The sequence below is a fragment of the Physeter macrocephalus genome, chromosome 12, assembly GCF_002837175.3.
Source record: "Physeter macrocephalus isolate SW-GA chromosome 12, ASM283717v5, whole genome shotgun sequence".
Classification (NCBI taxonomy): domain Eukaryota; kingdom Metazoa; phylum Chordata; class Mammalia; order Artiodactyla; family Physeteridae; genus Physeter; species Physeter macrocephalus.
The window spans coordinates 15,048,032-15,074,059 of NC_041225.1; the positions used below are offsets into that span (position 1 = coordinate 15,048,032).

General features: G+C 44.9%; 2 protein-coding genes across 7 annotated transcripts in view; both read right to left on the reverse strand.

Annotated features, from left to right (window-relative positions):
* The window catches only part of MRPS5 (mitochondrial ribosomal protein S5), a 35,506-nt gene extending 32,711 nt beyond the window's left edge, over nt 1–2,795 (reverse strand). The window contains exon 1 of the mRNA XM_007118463.4: nt 2,588–2,795. Within this exon, the coding sequence (XP_007118525.1) occupies nt 2,588–2,645 (58 nt within the window). The 5' untranslated portion in view covers nt 2,646–2,795. The remainder of the gene's footprint in view (nt 1–2,587) is intronic.
* Nucleotides 2,796–4,418: 1,623 nt separating this feature from the next.
* On the reverse strand, nt 4,419–25,365 carry ZNF514 (zinc finger protein 514). 6 transcript variants are annotated; one of them, XM_028497087.2, is made up of 5 exons: nt 24,751–25,365; nt 22,934–23,008; nt 18,180–18,306; nt 17,764–17,859; nt 14,176–15,291 (listed from the first exon to the last, which is right to left on the reverse strand). In XM_028497087.2, exons 3-5 carry the CDS (start codon nt 18,298–18,300, stop codon nt 14,306–14,308), a joined length of 1,203 nt encoding a protein of 400 aa, XP_028352888.1. In that variant the 5' UTR covers nt 18,301–18,306; nt 22,934–23,008; nt 24,751–25,365; the 3' UTR covers nt 14,176–14,305. The 6 variants fall into 6 exon arrangements, 4 of the variants coding, with proteins under 4 accessions (XP_054944997.1, XP_028352889.1, XP_028352888.1 ...); XM_055089022.1 differs by lacking the exons at nt 14,176–15,291; nt 18,180–18,306 and adding an exon at nt 4,419–4,943; XM_028497088.2 differs by lacking the exons at nt 14,176–15,291; nt 18,180–18,306 and adding an exon at nt 5,327–6,214.
* Nucleotides 25,366–26,028: the final 663 nt, after the last annotated feature.

The window sequence follows — 26,028 nt, forward strand, 5'->3', positions numbered from 1 at the left end:
CGCCAGGCTGTAACCGTACAGTGTACCACTTAATACAGTACAGTACTTCAGAACAGGCTCTAACAGCATTCACTGGACACTAATTTTTGAAAAGGGCGCCAAGAAAAACCAGTGGAGAAAGAATAATCTTTCCGACGAATGATGCTGGGACAACTGAGCATCCACATGCAAAAAGAATGAAGTTGGAGCCCTACTTAAACCATACATAAAACTTAACTCAAAATGGATCAAAGACCTAAAGGTAAGAGCAAAAACTATAAAACCTTTAGAATAAAACATAAGGGTAAATAATTATGACCTTGGATTTTGCAATGGTTTCTTAGATATGACACTAAAAGCATAAGCAACAAAAACCAAAAATAGGTAAATAAGACATTGTCCAAATTTAAAACTTTTGTGTTTCAAAGGACACTATCAAGAAAATGAAAAGACAACAAACAGAGGGGGAGAAAATTTTACAAATCATTTATCTGACAAGGGACTTGTACCTAGAAAATAGAAAGAACTCTTACAATTCACTAATAAAAAGACAGCCCAGTTTAAAAATGGATATAGATTAGAACAGACATTTCTCCAAAGAACATATAGAAATGGCCAATAAGCACAAAAAAAGACGTTCATTAGCCATCAGGGAAATGCAAATCAAAACCACAAATTGATACCACTTCACACCCACTAGGATGACTACAGTCAAAAAGACAGAAAATAACAAGTGTTGACAAGGATGTGGAGAAATAAAAATCCTCATGCTGGTGGGAATGTAAAAAGGTGCAGCTACTTTAGACAACAGTCTAGCAGTTCCTCAAAAAGTGAAACATGGAGTCACCATTTGATCCAGCAATTCCACTCCAAGGTGTATACACATGAGAAATGAAAAGATATGTACATACAAAAACACTGCACACAAATATTTACAGCCATATTAGGCATAATAGCCAAAAGGTACAAACAACCCAAATGCTCAACAGATAAACAAAAGTATGGTACATACAAAAACACTGCACACAAATATTTACAGCCATATTAGGCATAATAGCCAAAAGGTACAAACAACCCAAATGCTCAACAAACAAAATGTGGTATATACACACAACAGAATATTATTCAGCCATAAAAAGGAATTAAGTACTGATTTGTGCTACAACATGGACAAATCTGGAAAACATTATGCTAAGTGAAAGAAGCCAGTCACAAAAGATCACATATTACTCGATTCCATTTATATGAAATATCCAGAACATGCAAACTATAGAGAAAAAAGGAGATTAGTGGTTGCCCAGGGCTGGGGGCAATGGGGTCTGGGGGGATGCTAGCTAAAAGAGTACAGGGTTTCTTTTTGGGGTGATGAAAATGTTCTAAAATTGATTGTGGTGATGGCTGCACAGCTCTGTGAATACATTAAAAACCACTGAACTGTATACTTTAAGAAGATGAATCCTGTGGTATGTAAATTACATCCCAATAAAGCCACTACCAAAAAAATTTTATACACTAGAAAAAGAAAAAAAAAAAAAAAGAAGAAGAAGGAAAGAAAGAAAGAGGCTCTGGAGCCAGGTGATGTGGGTGCAAAAACCGGACATCCTCCCAGTCTAACCTTGAACAAGTTTCTCAACCTCTGTGTGCCTTAATTCCCTCATCTGTAAAATGGGAATAATAAAGGCATCTATCTCATAAAGGCATTGTGAAGATGAAGCAAGGAAAAAAGCATAAAGAGTTTAAGACAGTCCCTGCTACACATAAGAGCTCATGAAAGAAAGCTACACATGCTAGGCGCTATTTGATTGGGGCTTTGGAAAAGGAGGAGGTGGTCACAACATAAACAAAAGTTAAAAATGTTCAGGTCAGATTTTCCAACAAACGATTGCAGGTCAAGTTTCCCAACAAAATGAGTTACAAAAAAGAACTTTTAGATTTTTACAAATCTTTGGATTTCGGAATTACGAATGCTGGATTGTGGGTTTACAATAAAATAGTGAGAACAGAGGTCAAATTAATTACGAAGTGGTTCCTAGAGATAAACATCAGGCTGGAGGATAGCAGATTGCCTTCGGGCTGCAAACAACCAACTAGGGGTGGGGGAGGGCAATAACAGCAAAACTACTGACATTCCAAACAGCCTTCTTTTTAATAAAGGGCACTGATCAGCCCGGAATCTAAAATAACTGACACTAATCCTATCCAACTCAAGCTAGAGGACAGCCTATTTCCCTTTCGAGCTTCGCTGGCCGCCATCCACGTCGAACCCCACATCAACATCACCAAATGAACCTGTGAATCACGCCCGCGGGGAAGGCGATGCTTGCCTGCCACTACCCTGCCCCTTTTAACCGAGTATGCACGAGCGGCCTGGTGAACTGGAAAAGACTTTGGACCGCATCCAGTCCACCCTCACTTTACAGACACGGGCCCTGCGACCCAGAGAGGATACGGACGCGCGCAAGGTCACACAGCAGGTCCCAGCGGGACAAGAGCCGGGAGGCCGGGGCCGCGGCTTCTCGCTTCTTTCCACCCGGGTGTCTGCAGGCCCCGGGCGAACCCCCACTCCCGCCCCGCTCAGAGCCCCTGCTCCCAGCGTCCTGGCTCTCACCCGCCGACGCGCCACACAGCACAGGGAGAATTCCCGCAGCGCGCACCGTCGCCGCCATGGTGGAGACCCACGAGCGCCTCAGTCCGGGCAGCCTTCCCACCGCCTGCCGCGACTGCTCCTCGTCCAACGGCAGGACCTCGGCCCGAGACTGAATTTCCGAGGCCAGGGGGCCGCGCCGCAGCGCAGGCCCGAGTGAGGGGTTGTCTGGACTGGAAGCAAAGTGGGATGAGTCCGGCGCAGCCGCGGACAGCCCCCGAGGGGGTCCTCGCGTTAAGACCCAGGGGCGGGGCTTGGGCTGACTACCGGTGTGGGCGGGGCTGGCTCACGGTGTTCTCTCCAGGGACCCGGCGGCACAGTCGGTATCTACAGGGCGGCGGGACCGCGAGCCGGTGACCTCCTCCTCCCTCGGAACGGAGCTGATGCTGCGGACTCTTCCCAACCAGAAGTGCGAGGTACAGACGAGCACGGAGAGGGTCTCAGTGAAGGTCCGAGGGGGGAATAAATAAGAGAATAAAAAAGCTATTCATACCCAACTCCAGCAAAGCTCTGGATAGTTGTTTTGGGAGAAGCATTGCGGGGAATGAAGATAAATCCATATCCAGAGTGTCTGTTCCAGTCAGAACAAGGTGCTGCTCCTTCCGTGATAGAACTGGCCCGATGTAATCAATCTGCAACCAGATAGCTGGCTAATCCTCGGGAAGTAGTGTCATATTGGGGGCTCAGTGTTGGTCTCTGCTGTTGGAATATTGGGCACTAAGCAGTGGCTGGAGCCCGATTGGCCCTGGTGAGTGCAAGTCCATGTTGCTAAGCCCAAACGTAACCTCCATCCCTAGTGCTTTGTTCTTGAGTCCATTTCTGTGGAAGGAGGCTGACTGACATTCACAGGTTGGTTATTCTGTCCACCTCATTAAAATCCTCCTCTGTGGAGGTCACCCTTTGGTAAGCGTTCATATAGAGCATAATTATCTTAACATTCTGTGCCAAATTAGAGAAGTCTGTCGACACACCTCTCCCCAGACTCCTTGTCAGACCTCCTTGAATTTTCTAATCATACTCCTTTCAAGTACCTGACCATCCAGCCAAGCCAAACCACAGCGCATGAAAAAGTATAGCTCTGTGCTTCTGATCAGGCAAAATGAACAACGAGGTGCACTGCTCAAAGTTCTGCCCACAGAGAGGATTTCCCTTCATCACTGTCCCGCAGAGCCTTCCCAAAGTGAGATGTTGTGCAGCCGTGTCCTTTTAGGTGATGCTTGCATACCATGCAGAACCCAGGAGTTTTCCTCTTCAGGCAACTGGTCAGAGGGAGGTTACCGTGAAGCTGTAGGTAGGGGTTGGAGACAGAAGATAGTGTCGCAAGAGTAGAGGCCGTGGTCATGAGGAAATCATACAATTTCTTGTGCCTTCAGGATCTGCTTGAGCCCAGCTTCATATATACCACTTCTATTTGATGATGGCGTGCTGCTGTGTGCCCAGCTTTATGGCTTGGTGGGTCAGATGGCACCCAGTTCATGATGGACAGCTCAGGTCACAAGGGAACTTGCTGGCCCATGGCCAAGCAGTCAAGTTCTGGTTTGTTTGTTTTTTCTAACTTTTCATTTTAAAATAATTACAGACTTATAGGGAGCTGCAAAAATAGGACAGAAAGGTCCCATGCACCCCTCACCCAGTTTTTCCCAATCGTGACATCTTATACAGACATCTCTCAGTATGCACAGAGGATTGGCTCCAGGACCTTCCACGGATACCAAAATCCATGGGTGATCAGGTCCCATAGTTGGCCCTCTGAATTCGTAGTGTCGCATCCATGGATTTAACCAATCGCATATCATGTAGTACAGCAGTATTTATTGAAAAAATATTTGCATATAAGTGGACTCATGCAGTCCAAACCCATGTTGTTCAAGGGTCAACTGTATAACTATAATACAGCATCAAAACCATTGTACACATTGATACAATTCACAGAGTTCATTTGGATTTTATCAGTTTACATGCATTCTTGGGGGTGGTGTGTAGTTCTATACAATTTTTATCACTTGTAGATTTCTATAACCACCACAATCGTGATACAGAACTATCATCACAAAGATCCCTTGTGTTTTCTCTTTAGAGTCACATTCTCCCTTTCTGTCTTCCCCAACCATCCCTAACCCTTGGCAACCACTAATAGGTTCTCCATATCTAAACTGCTGTCATTTTGAGAATGTTATATAAATGGAATTAGAGAGATTGGCTTTTTTCACTCAGCATAATACCGTTGATGTCCATCCAAGTTGTTGAATGCATCAATAGTTTCTTCCTTTTGATCCATCATTCATTATTGTAGGATATGTAGTTTTTCTCGAATTTTTGGCTGTTCCAAACAAAGCTGCTGTGAATATTCATGTGCATTTTTTGACATTTAAAAAATTTCAAATTGTGCTAAAATACACGTAAAATAAAATTTACCATCTTAACTATTTTTAAGTGTACAGTTCAGAGCATTGAGTCCATTCACATTGTTGTGCAGCCATCATTACCATCCATCTCCAGAACTCTTTTCATCTTGCAAAACAGAAACTCTCCATTCCTTTCTCTCTCCAGTCTCTGGCAACCACCATTCTATTTTCTGTCTCTATGAATTTGATTAACTATCTCCTGTAAGTAGAATCATACAGTGTTTGTCCTTTTATGATTGGCTTATTTCACTCAACATAATGTCCTCAAGGTTATCCTTGTGTAGCATGTGTCAGAATTTCCTTCCTTTTTAAAGGCTGAATAATATTCCATTGTATGTATATACTGTATTTTGTTTATCTATCCATCTGCCAATGGACAGTTGGGTTGCTTCTACGTTTTTGCTATTGTGAATAATACTGCTATGAACATGGGGTACAAATAGATTTTCAGGTCCCTGCTTTCAATACTTAGAGGTATATACCTATCATGTTCATGTTTTTGTGTGGGCATAAGCTTTCATTTCTCTGGAATGAATGCCAAGCAGTGAGATTGCTAGATTGAATGGTAAATGTATGTTTTGTTTTTTAAGAACAGCCAAACTCTTTTTCATAGTGGCTATACCATTTTATATTTCCACCAGCAATGTGTGAGAGATCTAGTTCCTCTGATCCTCACTAGCATTTAGAATTGTCACTCAAAAAACACTTTTTTAAGCTGTTCTAATAGCTGTGTAGTGATAAATCATCATGGTTTTAATTTACATTTCCCTAATAGGTAATGATGTTTGAATGTCTTTTCACGTGCTTGTTTGCCATCTGTATGTCCTCTCTGGTGAAATGTTTGCTCACTCTCTAGTTGGATTGTTTGGTTTCTTTTACTATTGAGTTTTGAGAGTTCTTTGTATATTCTAGATGGGAGTACATTTTGAAATAAGTTGTCTGCAAATATTTTCTCCCAGCTTGTAGCCTGTCTTTTCATCCTCTTAATAGGGTCTTTCAACAAACAAAAGGTTTCAGTTTTGATGAAGTCCAGTTTATCAGTTTTTTTCTTTTATGGATCATGTATGGAAATATTATTGATTTTTGTATATTGATCTGATTGTATCCAGAAACTTTGCTGAATTCATTTATTCCAATAGGTTTTTAGTGTATTTCTTAGGATTTTCTACATATCAGATCATGTCATCTGTGAAAAGAGAGAGTTTACACTGTCAGCCTGCTAATTAACATCTTATTATATTCTGTTACTCTCTCCCTCTCACATTTCTGTTCACTACTGCAGCATCCTGAACCCTGCCACACTCCTGCCCCTAACAGAGGGAGAACCTCATGATTGTCTTACCTTAGTTAGGAAACTTTCTGTGCCTTGCTCAGATTTACTAGAGACTCCAATTAAGAATTCTGAACTCATATTTTTTGTTGATGAAGCATATCTCAAATATGAAACCAAAGGTTATCAAGAAGGATATGGTGTCACTAATTTAAGTTCTCTTTAGAATGTAGTCCTCTACCTGAGTTATCATCAGCCCAGATGGCAGAACTTATTGCACTTACTATATACAGTTAGTCGACTGGCCAAAGACCAGAGGGTAAGCATATACACAGATAGAAGATATGCTTGAGATCAGAACATGACTTTGAGATGCTTTGAAACAAAGAAGGTTTCCTAACCTCTCCTAGAATCCCTATCATAAATGGACAACAAGAACTTATGGATTCACTCCTGTTTCCTAGAGAGGTGGCTATTATAAGGGCTGAGGCGCATACAAAAGAGATAACATGGAAGTGAAAGGAAATGCACTAGCAGATCATTAGGCCAAACAAGCAGCCTTAACCAAGGTGAGGTTCCTAACTAAACCCTCAAAGGATAAATCTCTGGAGGAATTCAGAGAGGCCACTATAGAATATCAATGTTTAACCCCTGATTCTGAAAAAGAAGAATGTTAAAAAATGTAACCTTCACTCAGATCATCACTGGTGCTCCCAAGATGGCCACTTGGTGGCGCCAGATGATTTCAGATGATAGCTAAATTTTTCCATGAAACTACACATCATGATACAAATTGGTTACAATCTTAACACTGGAAAATAAACTTTAAAAAGAAAACTTTTTAACAGGTTATTTTTAGGTCAAGTGTCACCTATAATCAAAATCTTGACAAAACTAAAGGTGGGACATGGCCTGGAACCAAAGCCTCCAAGATCCTTGGACACCTTAAGATGGATTTTATCCAGCTCCTACCCTTCATGAAATGGGAATGTGTTTTAGTTTTTAATATGTCTATTTTTATGATGGACTGAAGCATTTAGTTGCTATGAAAAGCTATAGTCCTTACTAAAAGCTGCTTGATTTTGTGTATCCAAACTATCACATCCCATTTTTTATATCAGGTGATCAAAGCTCACACTTTACAGGAATCAATGACATCCTTAACTTAAAATTAGCAAAAATCTCAGAAACCCTTTAGCTCCCTGGCCAAAGGTACTCCCAGAAGCCCTTATGGCCATATGGTTCACTCCCTTGGGGATACATCAGGTATCTAAGAACTGAACCCATTTATCTAGAGATTCCACTTCCAATACTAGACTCTACCCTGCTGCATGCAGACATGGCAAAATATAACAAGGGATTCATGTACTCTACCCATCCTATCATCAGCAGGTTAAGGACATCTTCCCACAGCATCTTCCTAAATAGCCTCTTTGTGATCTTCAACCATGAGATTTTTGTCTGAGACATCAGAGAAAAATTGTTCTTGAACCTTATTGTATAGACCCTTATCGGGTACTGTTAAGAAGTACAGCAGTGAAACTCCAGGGGGTCAATTCTTCAGTACATATTTTACAACTAAAGAAGAATTTCCGAATTGACACAACTGGAAGCCTCTTCCAGTAGAGGACTTCAAACTGAGGATTCTCCCAGATGCTCCAGAAGCAGCTGGTCTTCAGAAGTATACAGCTGACCAAAGGCCTCTGGAATAAACAGATGACTTCAGATGACAGATAGCTTCTGCCCAAGATGTCAGACCAAGACCTGTGTCAAAGCCCTGTTTTGTCTAACACCATACTGTATCGACTGTACTTCAAAAAAAGTCTTGTTTTGTTTTTCATCTGCTTGCTTATAGTTGTTCTTCTCATTTCTGTTGATTCCTGGTTCTCATCCACCCATAATGACCCGTTTTCTCTTTTCTTCCCTCTTCATTATAATTGTTAGGTCAGAGCGTACTCATTCTTTTTTTTTAAGTCTTTTATTGAATTTGTTACAATATTGCTTCTGTTTTATGTTTTGGTTTTTTGGCATGTGGGATCTTAGCTTCCCAACCAGGGATTGAACCCACACCCCCTGCACTGGAAGGCAAAGTCTTAACCACTGGACCGCCAGGGAAGTCCCCAGAGCGTACTCATTCTAATGCCATTCTTAGATTATCCTAAATAGTAGCCACTACTCTAAATCTCACCAACTGCTGGATATGCCATCCACTGGCAGACCGTCATGATAAATATATATGAACGGTTCTGGTCTCACCAAATGAGACTATAGAGAATTAAAGCCAGTGGTTTTTCCATTAGCACCTACAGGGACAAATGATCTTAAACAAAACCTGTGACTTTGCTAGTGTCCCACTCTCCCAGAAAAAGAGTCAATTATCACAATCTGTTGATCAGAATCCAGGGAATTCTGAATTTGAATTCAACAACCTTCATTAGGGTAGGAGGCCAGTTACTTACCAGCTGGAAGACAGTAAAGGGATCCAAATATATAGCAGAGCTAATGTGAGGCTTTGGTTCCAATCTCATGTCATGAACAACTTTTTTCCTGGATCTCTATGTGCCCTTACCGGATTCTACTTCCTTTGTAACCAGGTCAACAGGTCTCGTTTTCCTCAGACTAAAACTTCATGCACTTTAGGAATAGCATCCCAAAACTGTCTGTATATAGAAATCCTAACTTTATAAATCACTAGTGCTGGAAATTCCAACCCAGGCAAGAGCTCCAAAATGCGGCCACTCTTAATTATTCATGCACTCTCCCTTGGGGAATTGCTGACTCATTGTTTATGTGAACAATCAGAGCAGTATTTCCAGTGGTGGGAGACAAAAAGACTATAAGAGACCTATCACTCACTAATTCGGCCAGAAGTTATTAATGACATCACCTCTTCCCTAGATTGAAGATCTGTAGATTTCTCTCAGCTCATTGGCTCAAATAGTTATGGGCAATTGCTTTGCACTAAACTTACTGACTAATCATGGGGGCATCTATGCCATTGCTATACTTGGCTCAATGAAACAGGCATGGTAGAACAGGCAGTACATCACCTTAAAGAAAACACTACTTGGCTCAATGCTTCTGCACAGCTTCTCTCTCATCAGGTGATTGCCATGATGATACAACAACAAAAAGATCAAAAAGATCTCATGATAAGTTTACTATGGAGACAACCAAACAATCCTCCGTAAAGATCTGGCTCTCTAGCATCTCTGAATTGGTCAACCTCTCTCAAGCAAGAAAATGACCAAAAGGGAGAACTGAGGGACTAAATATACCAATGGACAATGGATACACCTTATATGACAATAGAACTCTGTCCCACACCTTTGCAGCAACCAGCCTGGAAGCCAAACCACAGCCTCTGCAGCAATCAGCTCAGAACAGCCAAATGACTGCTACTTCCCCCCTATTCTTTGCCCTCACTTCCAACTTAGAACCAACCATAGAAAACCAAATATGCTGCCCAAACCAATCACATAAGATATCCTGCTCCTAGTTAACCCCCCTCCAGTTTTCCCATGCCGACAACTTCCAGTCAGGGCATACCTGAAGCTTTCATTTTTTTTCTTCTCATCGTAAAGCTTTCTTAATCCCTTCGTGCCTTTGGGTCTCTGCCAGGTGCAGGTGATAGTGGCTGATCCTTTGCTATGGCAAGCTCTGAATAAACAGCCTGTTTCTTTTCATGTGGGTAGTCTTCATTTATTTCCACAAGTGCAAAGCCCTTCATCTTACAGAGGAGAAGACTGAGACCCAGAGAGGATCATGGATATGATCTCATTGCCAAATGGCTTTGAAGCATTGGGGTCTTCAGACACAGATTCCTGGTCATTTGTCAATATCCATCCTCCTCTTCTTCCTTAGTAATAGAATCCCCCAATTTTCATTGGCCCCATTGCTGCCCAGGACAAAGACTTCCATTTCCAGCCTCCCTTGCCATCAGCCATAGTCCTATGTCTAAGTTCTTGCCAGTGGTCTGCAAGCAGAAGTGGTATGTTGCAATCATTTGATGAGGAATGTTTAAAGTACAGTCTTATGTTTATGACTTATTTGAATAATAATTGAAGAAGCACTTTTACATTGATTTGAATGTGTGTTAGGAGGTAACCTCCAAATCCTTGGAACTTCCTGAGTGATAGGATATCTTTGTTATTCATAGTGACCCCCCCAGGGACCATATCTGATAGTTTATGCTAATGAAGTGACTCGTGGCTGGCCCCTAGTTTACTCAAATGAGATGACTCAGGATGGGGACTGGCCATGCCTGACAGATCAACCAAGTGATTAGAGGGTTGGGGCTTTGAGCCACGTGGTATCAGCCCAACCTGTGGGTGGAGGGCACTGGAGATGGAATTCGACTGTGTGGTCAATTGATCACGCCAACGTAATGAAACCCCAATAAAATTCTGGGCAACGAAGCTCAGGTGAGTTTCCTGGGCTGGAAGCACTCTATGTATTGTTGTTGCACATCAATATGGCAGAAGGGTAATGTGTTCCTGGGGAAGCCTCACTTTTGTGCTGTTCCCAAACCTTACCCTGTGTGTCTCTTCCTTAGGCTGATTTTGATTTGTATCCTTTTGCTATAATAAAATTATCGTAATAAATACAGCACTTTTTTGAGTTCTGAGAGTAGTTATATAGAATTACCAAGTCTGAAAGAGTAGTGGGAACTCCCAAATTTGTAGCCAGATGGTCATAAGGGTGACCTAGGGACCCCCAGTTCATGGCTGGTGTCTGAAGTGAGAGCAGTCTTGTGGGTGACTGTTTCCTTAACCTGTAAAGTTTGGCCCAACTCTGGGTAGCTGGAATGAGAAGTCATTGTAGTGCTACAAAATAAAATAGCCGTGAATTTTCATATACGCATACAATAACCCCAAAAGATGGAACAATGCTAATCCATATTTGAAATTGAAAAATAATTACAGGAGCAATATAGTATTTTCCTAAGAAAATATTTGATTGGTAGTGTTCTAGAAGGAAAGATTTTCATCTAGTAGAAGCTGTGCAGTCAGAGCACTGAGAAAACTTGGGCAATACAAGTTGTTTTTCAAATTAATACGTGGTTAGTAAGGACCTACTGGGTGCTCATTTCTGAGAGGAAGTATGAGAAATGACCTGAAGCAGCTGATAATCTGGTTCAGGAGACAAGACTTAAATAGATCAAGACAGTGATAAGAACTATCCCTATCTACATATTGTTCATTTTTAAATATTTATGGATACAACAGATTCTTTTACAATTGCAAATGAATAAGACCTGACTTCTCAGCAGTGTTCAAGAGAATTATTCCCCAAGGAGTGGACCTTTGAACAGGGTTCTGACTGATTATTAGGCTTTAGACAGTGGAGGGGGCATTCCAGGCTGGTGGAACGGCTTGAGCAGAACGGCCCAGGCTGGGAAGCGCAGAGGCATGTCTTAAGTATGGCAGGCAAGCTAGTTTTTCTGAAATAGAGGTTCTTGTCAGGAGCAGCAGGAGATTAGGGCAGACTGAAGAGGGCATTAAATGTGAAACTGAGAGGTGAGCATTTATCCTGTAGGCAGCACAGAGGCTTTCAGGGGTGCGAATGGGTGCACACTGATGAGAATGGTTAACGTGGCCGAGATACAAAAGAGGAAGGGACAGATGTTCGGCAAAGACCAGCTACAAAGTTGCGGCAGGTATCCAGGTATATAAAGTGACCTGGGCGGGGGTTAGAGAAGGGCACTGGAGGGAAAAAAATGTGTGATAGCGCAAACTAAGCTGTTACTAATGTAAAATATTTGCCATTTCTGCTTGTGAACTTTGAAACTCTGGGAAGAATTTCCCATGATTTTCAGGCTCCTAGGCTGGCATCATGATCTTAGCTGTCTAGATGCCTCCTGTGCCTTCTACCTGCCTACTCCCCTCTGCCAACCTCTTGTACCCCTAGATCCTGCTTGTCTGCATGGCCCCACTTTGAGCTGGTTCCCTGAATTCTGGGCTCAGCTACCTCATCTGGACATTAAATGTTTGAACGACTGTCCTTAGTGCAAGCTAATGCCTTTAGTCAAGACTCCTCTGGCCTATGACAACTCTTGGTCTTGGCTTCTCCACATAGGCTGCAGAGACAACATGATATGAACTTGAGACCCAGTAAGCTTAGAAATAACCATTACAGAAAATAGAAAGTGATAGCAAAGACACACAGATGGCTTGAAGTAACAGACGAGATAGGAAAATTGCTTTGGCAATAGTTGGTATGTCTGTATATTTGATTTTTGAAAAACAGTTGAGGTATAATTTACATACCATAAAATTCACATTTTATTTGCATATTTCAATGAGTTTTAGTAGTTTACCAAGTTGTTCAGCCATCATCATAATCCAGTTTTAGGCCAGCCCTACCACCCCAGTGAGATTCCTTGAAATATTTGCAGTCACTCCCAGTTGCCACTCCCAGCCCCAGGCAACCACTGATCTACTTTGTTTCTGAAGATTTGCCTTTTCTGGCCATTTCATATAAAGGGAACCATACAATATGTGGTCCCTGGCATCTGGCTACTCTCACTTAGGATAATGTTTTTGAGGTTTTGATTTTAATAATACCCATATTTTAATTGATGTTTAAATTTTTTTTATTGCAAAAATCCCAAATCTAGTAGCATAAAGATCTATTAAAATTGCTTTTTGCTCGCAAAAACTTTAATAAGAGTACTCTACTGCCTCATAAAAGTAATATTACAGAGAAACAAGTGCTGGAGCTTTTGTGCAGAGAAGGCCTTCAGTCTCTCAACCCCCAAACTATAGCTGTGCACCAGGAGGAAAGAAGTCCAGCAGTTAGGTGTATAGACCAGGGCACAGCATGCTCCAAACCTCAGATTCCTTAGCTGTAAAATATGGCTGGGCTAGGTCACCGGTGCCTCCACCTTCCTCAGCCTTCACTCTCTTCACCCACACAGCACCCCCTCTCCCATCAGTAACAGGATGGGGAGACAGAACACAAGTGGTTATAAAAACAACCCCCAGCAGGTAGGAAATCACCAGACTAGGTGGTTTCTTAGCTTCCTTTCAGCTCTAGCTTTATGTATCAACTTTCCTCACATTCATTAAGCTCCCAGGGTTTCCCTTTTGGGTGAAGCCTTAATGTATGCTGAGGGTTTTGGATTTGGAAAGGCTTTAGTTAGAGGACACACATTATTACTAGTGGAGTTCATATAAAGGGAACTATACAATATGTGTAGTTCTGGCTTCTGGCTAGTGGGCTTTCCCAGTTTCACTAAATTCAGAGAGTCACTCTAGTACAAATTCTCTGATGTGCAAAAAGGGCAGAACATCCACCAAAGCCTTTCCCACGTGCATTACATCCCCAGGGTTTCTAACCAGTGGGGTGAGCTTGCTGATGTTTATAAGGGGAAGAGGTTTGGCTGAAGGCTCTCCCACATTCACCATGTCCACAGGGTTTTTCTCAAGAATGAATTCTCTGATGCTTAATAAGGGATGTGCTATGATTGAAGGCCTTCCCACATTTACTGCTTTCTCAGCGATTCTCTTTAGTATGTATTCCTGATGCTTAGTAAGGCAAGAAGAGAAGTATTACTGACAGCTTTTACCGTACTTGAGGAGTTTCTCTCCAGTATGGTTATCTGGTTTGTTTTTATTTTGGAATAATATGTGACTGAAGGCTGTGCTATACTCATTACACAGATAAGGCTTCTCCCCAGTATAAATAGTCTGATGTTGAATAATGTGTGTCCACTAACTAAAGCCTTTCCAAATCCATTATGTTCACATAGTTTCTTACTAGTTTGAATTCTCTGGTGTTTGATAAGGGAGGAGTTGTGACAAAAGCCCACTCCCTCTCTTGATATTAATAGAGCTTCAGTTTAGTATGTCCTGATGTTGAACAAGACAGGTCCTCTGACCAGAAGCCTTCCCACATACATTACACTCATATAATACATATATATATATATATATATATATATATATTCTCTGAGGTTTAGTGGTGTGTGTACTCCAGCTGAAAGCCTTCCCACGTTGTCTGAATTCATAGGTTTTTTTTCCCAGCATGACTTTTCTGATGTTTAATAAGGGATGCAGTGTGAGCAAAGGCTCTTCCACATTCGTTACATTTGTAGGGTTTCTCTCCGGTGTGAAATCTATAATGTTGAGTGAGAGAGGAACTCTGGCTGAAGGCTCTCCCACATCTATTACATTTGTAGGGTTTCTCTCCTGTATGAAATCTGTAATGTACAATGAGAGAGGAACTCTGGCTGAAGGTTCTCCCACATTCTCTGCATTCATAGGGCTTTTCTCCAGTGTGAGTTCTCTGATGTTTAATAAGGGATGAAGTATGACCAAAGGCCCTTCCACATTCATTACATTTGTAGGGTTTCTCTCCTGTATGAAATCTATAATGTAGAACAAGAGATGAACTCTGGCTAAAGGCTCTCCCACATTCGCTGCATTCATAGGGCTTTTCTCCAGTATGAGTTCTCTGATGTTTAATAAGGGATGAAATATGACCAAAGGCTCTTCCACATTCACTGCACTCATAGGGCTTTTCTCCAGTGTGACATCTCTGATGGCGCCTAAGTTCTGACTGGAAATGGAACAACTTCCCACATTCATTGCATTTACAAGATTTCTTCCCTGGATGGGTTCTCTGAGAGTTATTTCTCCCTGAAGTCTCTCTGAAATCTGTATCACATTTATAGTATCCTTCTCCCATGAGAACACTGTGTTGGTTAACAGGGACTGATCTTAAACCTAAACTTGTCCCAAATTCACTCCACTCATGATCTCTCCTAAGGGTGGTAGTAGATTTGTGAGTGAGTGACATTTCTTTCAGATGTCTCTCCTGCTTTTTTGGATGCATCTCTAACTGGTCATCACAACCACAAGTTGCTTTCAGTTTGGAGGACCAGAGTTCATCTCTAATGTGTTTTTCCACTGATACTATCTGGAATAATTCTTCTTTGGAAATTCCCTGACTTAGCATTGATTCCTTGGCTTGACGCCTTCTCTCCCAGTCTGGGGAAAAAAAAAAAAAGACAGTCTATTATTACCTGTTCTATGTGCCAAGAGGAAGTAAAGTCCTATAATAGATGTAAGATAATTAACCTTTAAAATAATATCTAGGGGACTTCCCTGGTGGTGCAATGGGTAAGACTCCACGCTTCCAAAGCAGGGGGCCCGGGTTCAATCCCTGGCCAGGGAACTCCACATGCATGCTGCAACTAAGACCTGGCGCAGCAAAAATAAATTAAATAAATATTTTAAAAAATAAATTCTCTGTAATAAGATCCCACATGCCATGGAGCGATTAAGCCCGTGCGCCACAACTACTGAGCCTGTGTTCTAGAGCCCACGAGCCACAACTACTGAGCCCACATGCTGCAACTACTGAAGCCTGCACGCCTAGAGCCCATGCTCCGCAACAAGAGAGGCCACCGCAGTGAGAAGCCTGCACACCGCAACAAAGAGTAGCCCCCGCTCGCCACAACTGGAGAAAGCCCGCGCGCAGCAACAAAGACCCAATGCAGCCGAAAATAAAATTTAAAAAAAATTTTTAATAAATAAATAATATCTAAAAGAGGTGTACAGTTTCTTCCAAGAATGGTGTATGTCTGAAGAAAGTTTTGGAGGTGTCAAGAATAAGATAAGCAGGTGACTGGAGATTAGGAAAACCTGAGAGAACAGTGTTTGGACTCCAGGACACAAGATAAGTCCAAAGATTGTAAAGATGAGAGGAGGGTTAGGAAGATGCCCTCCACAAAGTCCTCCCTCAACACCTCAGTCCACACCACACATTATTATGTATTATATAATATACATATACCATGTATTATATTACTGTATGTAATTGTGGTGGGCAGAATAATTATCCCCCAAAGATTTCCATGCTCTAATCCCAGGAATATATAAATATGTTACTTTACATGGCAAAAGGGACTTTGCAGATGTGATTAAGGGCACAGCCCTTGAGATGGGGAGATTATCCTGAATCATTCAGGTGGGCCCAATCTAATCACAAGAGTTCTCAAAATCAGAGAACATTTCCTGGCTGAGTCAGAGAGATGTGGTGTGAGAAGGACTCGATCCACCATTTCTGGCTTTGAAGGTGGAGGAAGGGCCCCATGGGCCAAGGAATGTAGCAGTCTCTAGAAGCTAGGAACGCCCCTCAGCTTACAGCCAGTAAGACAACGAGGAGCTCAGTTTTACAACTACAAGGAATTGGTACTGCCAACAACCCAAAGGAACAGGAAACAGATTCTTCCCTAGACACTCCAGAAAGGAACTCGGCCCTGCTGATACCTTGGCTGTAACACTGTGAGACCCATGCTTGATTCTGACCTATGAACTGTGAGATAATAAACATGTTACTTAAAGCCGCTAAGTCTGTGACAGTTTGTTTCAGCAACAACAGGAAGCTAATACAATAATAGTGACCCTTCTGAAGAGTAAAATGACTGGCAATGCCTAACCAGGGCTCCCAGAGGCCAGATTCTGAGCCAGTAGGTCTTGTGTGGCTCCTGGGGATATGAATGTTTAACAAGCTCCCCGAGAGATTCTGAAACACAGCCATGTTTGCAGAACATTGTAAACAGACAGATACTGATGATGAGACTAGATCCAGATGTCAGACCCTTGCCCTCATTCTGGAAGGAAACAAGATCAAGAGAGTACTAAATACAGAGGAGATCAGCATCTTCCCTCTCTCTCCTCTCTTCTAGTTTCCCATGACGAGGCCCAGCCTGTGCTGTCAGGATTTGAGCCCTGCTTTCAGGGGCGTTAGCTCTGGCCTGAGGCTGATTCTGCCTCAGAGATGGACACTGACACAGACTGTCATCTCCAGTATGCTTGGGCTACACATGGGAGTCAGGAGAGCTTTGTGTCCAGAATTCTACTCCACCCTAGGGGTGGAGCCTACGGGGTACTCTCAAATCACCTAGGAATAAACAGTTTCAAAGAGATTCCATCAACAGCTAGTAAGGAGTAGTCTTTGTTCTCGGAATCACCTCTGTTGCAGCTTAGCTTAACCAAGCTTGAAGTGTCCTCACCTTGATCTTCCTGGCTTTATCCATCAGGATGTCCTTGCCAGTAACCCTTTAATTTCTGGGCTACTTAACTGTTCAGTCTGGTCCCTTGCTAACTCTCTTAGCCCTGCTGATATAGGATTGCTGGGCACTTACATCTGTTGATCCTTAGATTCCATCTAATACTGACCGTGTGACATCTAGTGAAGAGGCACAGCCCCAAGAACCCTGAAGGGCGGGCAGAGATAGGTAACAAGGGAAATAGAAACACTAGAGAAGAAAATGAACATCTCTTCTTTTCCCACCAGAAGACATTACAAAAGCCTACAAGTATTCAAAATACTGTTGTTGAGGGTTCCTGGCAAGTGACCTCACCTTTTCAAAGAAAAGCCCCCTGGCCAAGGGCTCAGGGGAACTTCCCACTCTCAGCTGGGCCTTATTATCTGCTTTGGTCCAACTCACTCACCTGCGGGGGCACCTGTTGAGATTTCTCTCTCCAAAATACAGGGCTCTTCCCCTTCCTCCAACCGGCAGATCACATACGGTTTGGACATTGGAAACCCTGGTGGGAAAGGAAAAGGATCGTGACTGTGTATGTCAGAGGTCAAGGCTTGTAGACAGCCTCCAAAGAATAAGCATTGTGAAATATCAGGAGCAGAGTCATGAAACTTCTTATTCTGAGTTCATATGGAGTGGGACTTCTCCTAGGAACAAGGAGTAGAAATACTGTATCTCTGGGCCCCGAAGAGAATGAAAATGTCTAATTCCAGAATCCCAGGGCAAAAATCAGCCAACAGGCCCAGACACCCCTAGCTTTTAAACACCAAGGAAATAAAGATGGCATGATGGGCAGGCTTTAGGCTTTGGAGGAGCTGAGCTCACCCAGGGAGGCCAGGTTCTTGAAATTCTCCAGCATCACTTCCCGGTACACATCCTTCTGAGTAGGGTCCAGCTGCCCCCACTCCCACCGGGTGAATTCCACAGCCACATCCTCAAATGTCATCAGGTCCTGAAACACAGAAGACACTCTTGCACCCTCGGGGAGCACACTCATGGCCCTGGGGAGAAGAGTAGGCTGGTGTCTGCGTAGAACCTCAGGATGTCCAGGAAGGGATTCTGAGACTTCCTAGCTATCGCAATGCCCCTGTTCTGGGTTTTATCATCTCGAAAATATTTTAAGCTGCTCCAGGGATTGTGCCATCCTTACCACTTGGTATCCCACCCAGTGCCCACATATGTCAACATCAAGCTGCTTAGAAATGTAATCGGGGTCTCAGGAGAATCAGGCCTACAGAGACACTCTGCTTATATGGGAGAGAGAAATCCAATCCATTTCCTCAGTTTTCAAAAGGTTTCACTCTCAATTTAATGACATTTAAATAGAATCAATTAGCAGTAACAAACTCATATGCTCTGCATTCTGAAATGCAATGGTATCAGTAGTTTTCTAATTAAGTATTTTTGAAACTTGTGACCTAGGATTTCAATGACAACTGTTGCTAAGGCCAGATAAAATCATTTGGGGCTTAGAATAACTTATCCCCAAAACAGCCTGCCAGCACACAGTTCACTGAAAGTATATCAAGTGGCCTAATAGTGAAATCAGTAAGTCTTTTGCGAGTTTGATTAACATAAATCCTCTCCCCCAAAGCCTAATCATTTTTCAGTTCCTGAATGTGCAAAGTTGAGAGACCCTGGATCTCAGGCCCCCACAAGGTACAACCATTCTGTGGGTCCCAACCAGAACTATCCTGTCACTCTCTATAACAGCAACACTCTCATTTGACTTACATTGTACAATAATCCATAAACTATGAACTATAAAGCAGATAAGTGAAGGTAGTACTGTTACTTTCCCCAAAAAACGTTTAAAAGTCAAATCCCATTTAGATACTAAGGTTTCCATAAAATAAGCCAAAGTAACAATTTTATATTAAGTTAAAGGCAGTCCAGAATAATCAAATGTGGAAAACTCACTACTTTAGTAACCTCTTGTGATAGATTATACTATTTGTTCAAAATATTCATTGGCCCTCCCTACAAAATTGATCTTCCTACCCCACTGACTCAGGTGTGGCCAGATAATCTGCTTTCACAGATGGAATGTGAAGGAAGTGACATGAGCTTCTTAATGAGCAAAAGCCTTCAGTATCAGTGGAGGTTCTGCAGTTGCTTCTTTTTCCTCTGCTTTGAGAACAGCAAATGACCCCAGAGTGAAGATGTGGGGCAAAACCACAGCTTGTGTGTAATGTGGACAATAAATAAACCATTGTTGGTGTAAGTCTCTCGGGGTTTGCTGTTGTTATCACAGCATGACTAGCCTAAACTGACTCATTAAGAAAGCTGGTACTGGGCTTCCCTGGTGGCGCAGTGGTTGAGAATCCGCCTGCCGATGCAGGGGACAGGGGTTCATGTCCCGGTCTGGGAAGATCCCACATGCCGCGGAGCGGCTGGGCCCGTGAGCCATGGCCGTTGAGCCTGCGCGTCTGGAGCCTGTGCTCCACAACGGGAGAGGCCACAACAGTGAGAGGCCCGCGTACCGCAAAAGAAAAAAAGAAAGCCGGTACTCCAAGTAGGGTTCTGCCATGACAAAAAGCCTAAAATACGTGACACTGTCTTCAGGGCCAGGCAGTGAGGAAACTTATTGGCAAGATGGCAACCCATGTAATTTGGTGGTGAACTGTGGGGTAAAGCTGTTGCTGCAGTAACTTGAAAGACGAACAATGCAAGCATGAGCTTGTGATGTTATGAAAAGAGGAGGGAAACATAGTATCAGTAGTATGAGTTGGTTGTCATTGGCACTGTCATTTGACAGTATTACAGGAAAAAAAAAAAATGAGCTCAACAGTTTGCTGATTTGCAAAATAAAAATGGAAGGCCAAAGAAAGTGTCCAGAAATTCTGGGACTTGCAGGGTTGGAGATTTAACCAATTCTCATTTCCAGCTGGTCAAAGACAAAATAAGTATGGCTTTTGCATGACAAAGGATGATTAAAACTCAGCCTAATGGCAAGGACCAAATCATGGGTGTGATTGTCAAACCTTTTGTTTAAACCTCTTATTAATTTCAGATGGCTCCCAGTAAATCCCTTCAGTGGGACCAGTCTGTTCAGAGTGACTAAAAGTATGGTTTTCCCAAGGAAACCCCAAAAGCTCCACAATTAAGTCTAAAGAGAGGGGGAATATTTCAACAAGAACTGTGGGAAAAGCTATTGACACAGGGAGCTAATGGAAGGAAGTACACAAAAAGCTGGTCAAGTTTTTGAGAGTTACACTGAATGTTCATGACTTGAAACAACCCTTGGGCCATCAACCTACTCAGGCAGAACGAAAAAGCTGCTTAGCCCTCAAGAGTTTATTCTCCAACATCATCTTCGTATGTGACCAAGGGGGATACTGCAAAAGGAAGGAACTTCTGGAGGGCAGAGCCAAGAGCCAAGGAGAACACTGGACTGGGGAGCTGTCCCCAGGGAGCAGAACCACTGCATATAACCAAAAGACCTCCCCACTCCCAAGGCCAAGGTCCTCACCAAGTCTGCCCAGTGGAATGCTGTTTTTTTTTAAATAGATCTTTATTGGCGTATAACTGCTTCACAATTCTGTTAGTTTCCGTTGCACAACAAAGTGAATCAGCCATATGCATACTCTGCCCAGTGGAATTTCATAACTGCTACAGACCAGGGACTGCTGGGCTCCTCCCATGGTTCCCCTTTCCGAACAGGGGTGTTTATTGTGGTTATCCAGCCCCATTGTTCCACTGTATGTGGGATATATGGATTCAGGCAGCCTGTCTTTTTCATAGATCTGCATATCCAGAGGAGAAATATCCAGACCTGATGTCCAAAATATCACACCATCCAGGACTTCAGTCCTGATGCTCTGACTGGATGGGGCTTTTGGGTTATCTCCCCCGGGAAGAAATGCTGTGTGCAGGAGGGAGGGAAGTGAACATCTGTGAGCAAGAAAACAGACAGTGCAATTGTTTGTTCAGGATGTTTACTGCCCCTCCCTCTGGGCCCCTTCCTATGGGAGGCTGACACTTCCCACCTCACGGACATTAGGCACGGCCACGTGACCTGCTCTGGCCAATGGGTTGTGAGGAGAAGCAGCACATGCCAGTTCTCAGCAGAGGCCTGGGGAGCATCTCCTGAGTCTCACGCTGCACCTCCCCCAGCCACAAGAAGGGCACACCCCAGAGGAGGGCTGATCCTTCAGCCTGAATCGCAGAGTGAAGAGGGTATGGAGCAGAGTCACAGCCAGCCCACTAACGACAGGTACCGTATAGAAGAGACACACTTCACTACTGTGCGCCAGTCCGAGCTGGGGGCTGTTGCTACCACAGCATAACTAGACGAAGCTCTCTGATATACCTCTGCATGGTGTACATCAAGGCCAAAGAGGTTTAAGCTCTTTATTACTCTACTAATTACTTGAGAGAATTCCTTACTGGTGAGGGTTTCCCCTACTGACCAGAAAACTAATTAGGAATGTCTATTATCAGGCCAGAAAACGACCATCTTGGATGCTAGGAAACGATGCAGGCTGGCGTTCACAGCCCTCCACTTGGTTCTCCCTCCACATCCAGCCTCCTACGGCCAAACCTGAATCCACCTCTACAGTCAGTCACCATTAACCCCTTCATCCCCATCGCAACTGAAGCTGACAAGGACTAGGCAACTCCATTTGCCAGAAGACTCCAACAACTGCATGAGGTGGGTGTATTACTGAGTGGTTGAGTCTGGAGCCAGACAACCCAGATCTGAAACTGGCTCCCCCCCACGTTAGCTAGATAACCAGGCCCACGTTACTTTATCTCTCTGTGCCTTGGTTTCCTCAGGTTACCTCTCGGTGCCTCAGTTGCCATTCTTCAAAATGGGACTGTTTTAAAGATGAAATTAATTAGTATGAATAAATTGTGTAGAATAGTTCCTGATACCTGTTTGGTTTTCAGCAAATAATAGCTTTTATTATTTTCATCATTATCATCAACATGATTATCATCCTCATTTTACAGTTGGCAAAACCAGGGCACTGAGAGTTTAGGTGATTCATCCAAGGTCACGCAGCCAGAAGCAGTGAAGTTAAGTGTGTTGCCACACTAATCCGGGAAGATAACATTTGCACAGGGGTCCAGCCTCGAATGACCTCCTCACCTGTCCGAACCCTCAGAACCTCCTTGTCCCCACTTCTCCATGCACCTTCCCCAACCTCTCCAGCACAGGCTGATTCTCCTTTTCCCAAACTCTGATGGAAAGGCCTGTCTGTGCCATTCCATCTGCCATCAAACCACGCACATCCTTACCGTGATTGGGGCTGCGTCCTGGGTGCGAGAGTCCTCTCCCCTCTGTGGCTGTGACATCTCCTTCAGGGCCAGGGTGCTCTCACATTACTTAGTACTCACCACAGCGCCCGTTACAGAAATTAACCAAAGGATCTGAGTGAGTGCACGCTGAGCAGAGAGGAGAGGGCCCTGGGCAAGGGGCAAGGAGGCCAGCAAAAGCCTTGATGGGCTCGGCCTCCTGCAGAGCAGGAATTGGGGTCAGTTCCCTTTGGCAAACGAGGAGGCTCCAGAGAAAAGGAGGCAAAACTATCCATAGTTCAGGCACTTGAGGAAAATTTAAGAGAACCCCAACTCACCTGGGGCCTGGCTTTCACGAATAAGCTGGCTCTTCCCTTTTCTCCTGGGCATCTCTCTGGAGGAACAGCAGGGTCCTGAGAAGGGAGAACTAGGAAGGTAAAAGGAGCCATAAGGAAGGCTAACCCTCATGAGATTTACAGCTCCCAGACTCCCCAAGTCAGTGTGTCACTTCCATGGTTCTGGGGACAAGGCTGGGCCAAAGGGAGCTGACAGACGGGCTAGAGGCTGCCCTTGTACACAGCTGCGTGAGGTCCCCACCTGTCCATAGGCCACAGCAAGCTGTAGGTAGCTGAAGTGCGACCACAGTCTGGCCACTCTATCGGAGAGTTATTTACTGGGCCTCCAATATGCAGGTCGTTTACTAGGCCTTTTGAAAATATAAACGTGAATAAGAACTTCAAGGAATTTTAATGTAACCTGAGGGTATAAGACAGGTTAACAATACAAAATAAGGCCTAGGACGAGGCCACATAGGGATATAGGTCTTCGGGGAAGAAGTTACACCTCTCCCCTTATCCCTGGGAAGCAACGCAGAGGCCAGCTCTTCCTGAGAAGTTGTCCTCTGTGTTCTTAAGCACCGTTAGGTCTCTAGAGTGTATTTTGAGAGCCCCTCTATTATAGGCCTTTGTATCATACTGCTTTTAAGGTCTTCAAACAAACAAAAAACTAACCCCAACCATGCCAGAGAAGTGGCTAAGGCCACCACCAACAAAAGCAGGGAGGTAGGCAGGCAGCGTGGTATAGCACAGGTTAGCACTTTTCAAACTTTAAATGTGCATATGGATTCCTGAGGATCTTGCTAAACAGACTGGTTCAGGGGATGTGGGAGAGTCTGCATTTCTAGAGAGCTTGCAGGAGAAGCCTGTGCTGCTGGTCTACAGACCACAAGGCACATAGGAAAAAAGAGGGGGTAAGAGTCCCAGAAATTTAGCCCAGTTCTGTCATTGGCCAGTTTTATGACCCTGAGCATGTGCACTGAAGAACTAAAATGCCCACCCGGGTCTCCCCTGGTGGCGCAGTGGTTAAGAACCCACCTGGCAATGCAGGGGACATGGGTTTGAGCCCTGGTCTGGGAAGATCCCACATGCCGCAGAGCAACTAAGCCTGTGCGCCACAACTACTGAGACCACGCACCTAGAGCCCATGCTCCGCAACAAGAGAAGCCACCACAATGAGAAGCCCGCGCACCACAATGAAGAGTAGCCCCCGCTCGCCGCAACTAGAGAAAGCCCGCGTGCAGCAACGAAGACCCAACGCAGCAAAAATAAAATAAAATGCCCACTTGAAGGACAGGAGATTCTAAACTAAGAAAGGAATGGCTTAAAATCTCCTGGGTCACCTGGATTGCGCTCTCCCCAACACTGGGGGGGGGCGGGACGGTGGTCACAGGAGGTGCCCACTGTGTACACTGCTGACCTTGTACCCAGCTGCTCTGGAAGAACATTATTACTTAATGAAGTAATAAAGGAAGTGGGTGGCAACGCTCCAAATGGCCCCACTGTCCTCTGATCCCTGGCCAAGGGCCACGCCCTCACAGGTTTATTGCCGTCTCTCTGCCACAGCAGGAAGAGATCCCCTCCTGCTCTCCCCTCTGTCCTCTGGCCTTTGGGATAAGTCTCCCATGGCCATGCCCTCCATGGTCTCTGGATGCTGGGACTTCACGCTCCTTAGCCTGGAAGGCACCGCCACAGGGAAGGCGGTTGCAGGCTCTGCCTCTCCAGTGGGATTCCCCGGCCCTTTCCTAGGGCCCTCCTCCTCGACCCAGCACTAACCCCCCCAGGAGGGGTCTGGCCCGCGGCAACCTCGAGAGCCAAACCTGATGCTGTGGAGTCCATAGCTGGTGCTAAGGGGCGATGTCCTTTCACTAGGTCCAAATCTCTGTCCTTCGGCCGGGTCCCTGCGGTCCTCCCGGGGTTCAGGGAGCGAGGAGCAATTTGGGTGACACCAGGCATTCCCACTCCGGCAGCGACGCCCAGCCAACCCGCAGCGCCCAGAGCAGGGCTGTCAAACCCGGGTCCACTTCCCAGCGGCGCGCAGCTTGGCTGCGGGGGCGATGCTCTTTTCCCGCTCCCACTCCCAGACCCCTCACGCGCCCGGCCTCCGCCCACGGGCTCCGCTCCTCCTCTCTCCTCCTAGGGATCAGGCTCTGGAACCCAGCTCTCACGCAGAGCACTAGGAAAAACGGCCACAGCCACACCTGCGACCTCGGTGCCCGCTCCTCCACTGCCCGGAGGCAGCAGGGATTCTGGGGAGAGCCTCACAGGGAAACGACCGGCCCCGCAACTCTGCGCCCAGCTCCAGGCCTCCTCAGCCCTTCGCAGGCCGGCAGACGAAGGGACACACCCCACTGTGTCACGGGCTCGGGGCGCGGTGCCCAGGGCAGGCCTGCGCGCCAGGAACCGCTAAACCCACAAAGATCCAAGGGACGCCCGGGTTCCAACCCCAGCCCCACCTCCTGAGACCCGTCCTGAGCCTGCGCAGACCGGCCGCCACGCGGGGGGGCGGGGCTGCAGGGCGGGACCCAGCAGCGCCTGCGCCCTGGCAACTGGGGAATTTTGGGTCCTGTGCTCCCGCAGCTCCGGCTGGGGAAAGTGAGCGTCAGCTACGTGGATGGAGGTTTCACCCTGCTCCCAGCCACGGGCAGGGAACCGGAAGCAACCCCCATACTGGGAGTGCCTGTAGTACCTGGGCCGGAGAGCCTGGCTTGGGGCTGCTCAACAGAAGTCACTGGAGATTTGTTAAAAAGCCTGGGCCCTACCCTTAATCTGCCAAATAAGAATTTCTAGGAGGCTCTCCAGACATGTGTATTTCTTATAAAGTGCCCAGGAGATCTGCTGGCCCATGGTGAGGCAGGAGATAGATGGGTCCCAGGCTGGAAGGGGCCAAAATAGCAGGAAGGAGGAGAAGCTAAGCCCTGCCCAGATAAGAGACCGCTTATTTCTCATCTCGAGGTCAAGGAGACCTTCCTGACTACACATGCGCAGAAAGGCTCCTTGAAGGTCAAAAAGGGAGGGGCCGCCACCCCATAGTAGGTGATGTCAACCTACCCATAGGCCTCTTCGCTAGAATCCATCTTGGCTAAGAGGTGCATGCA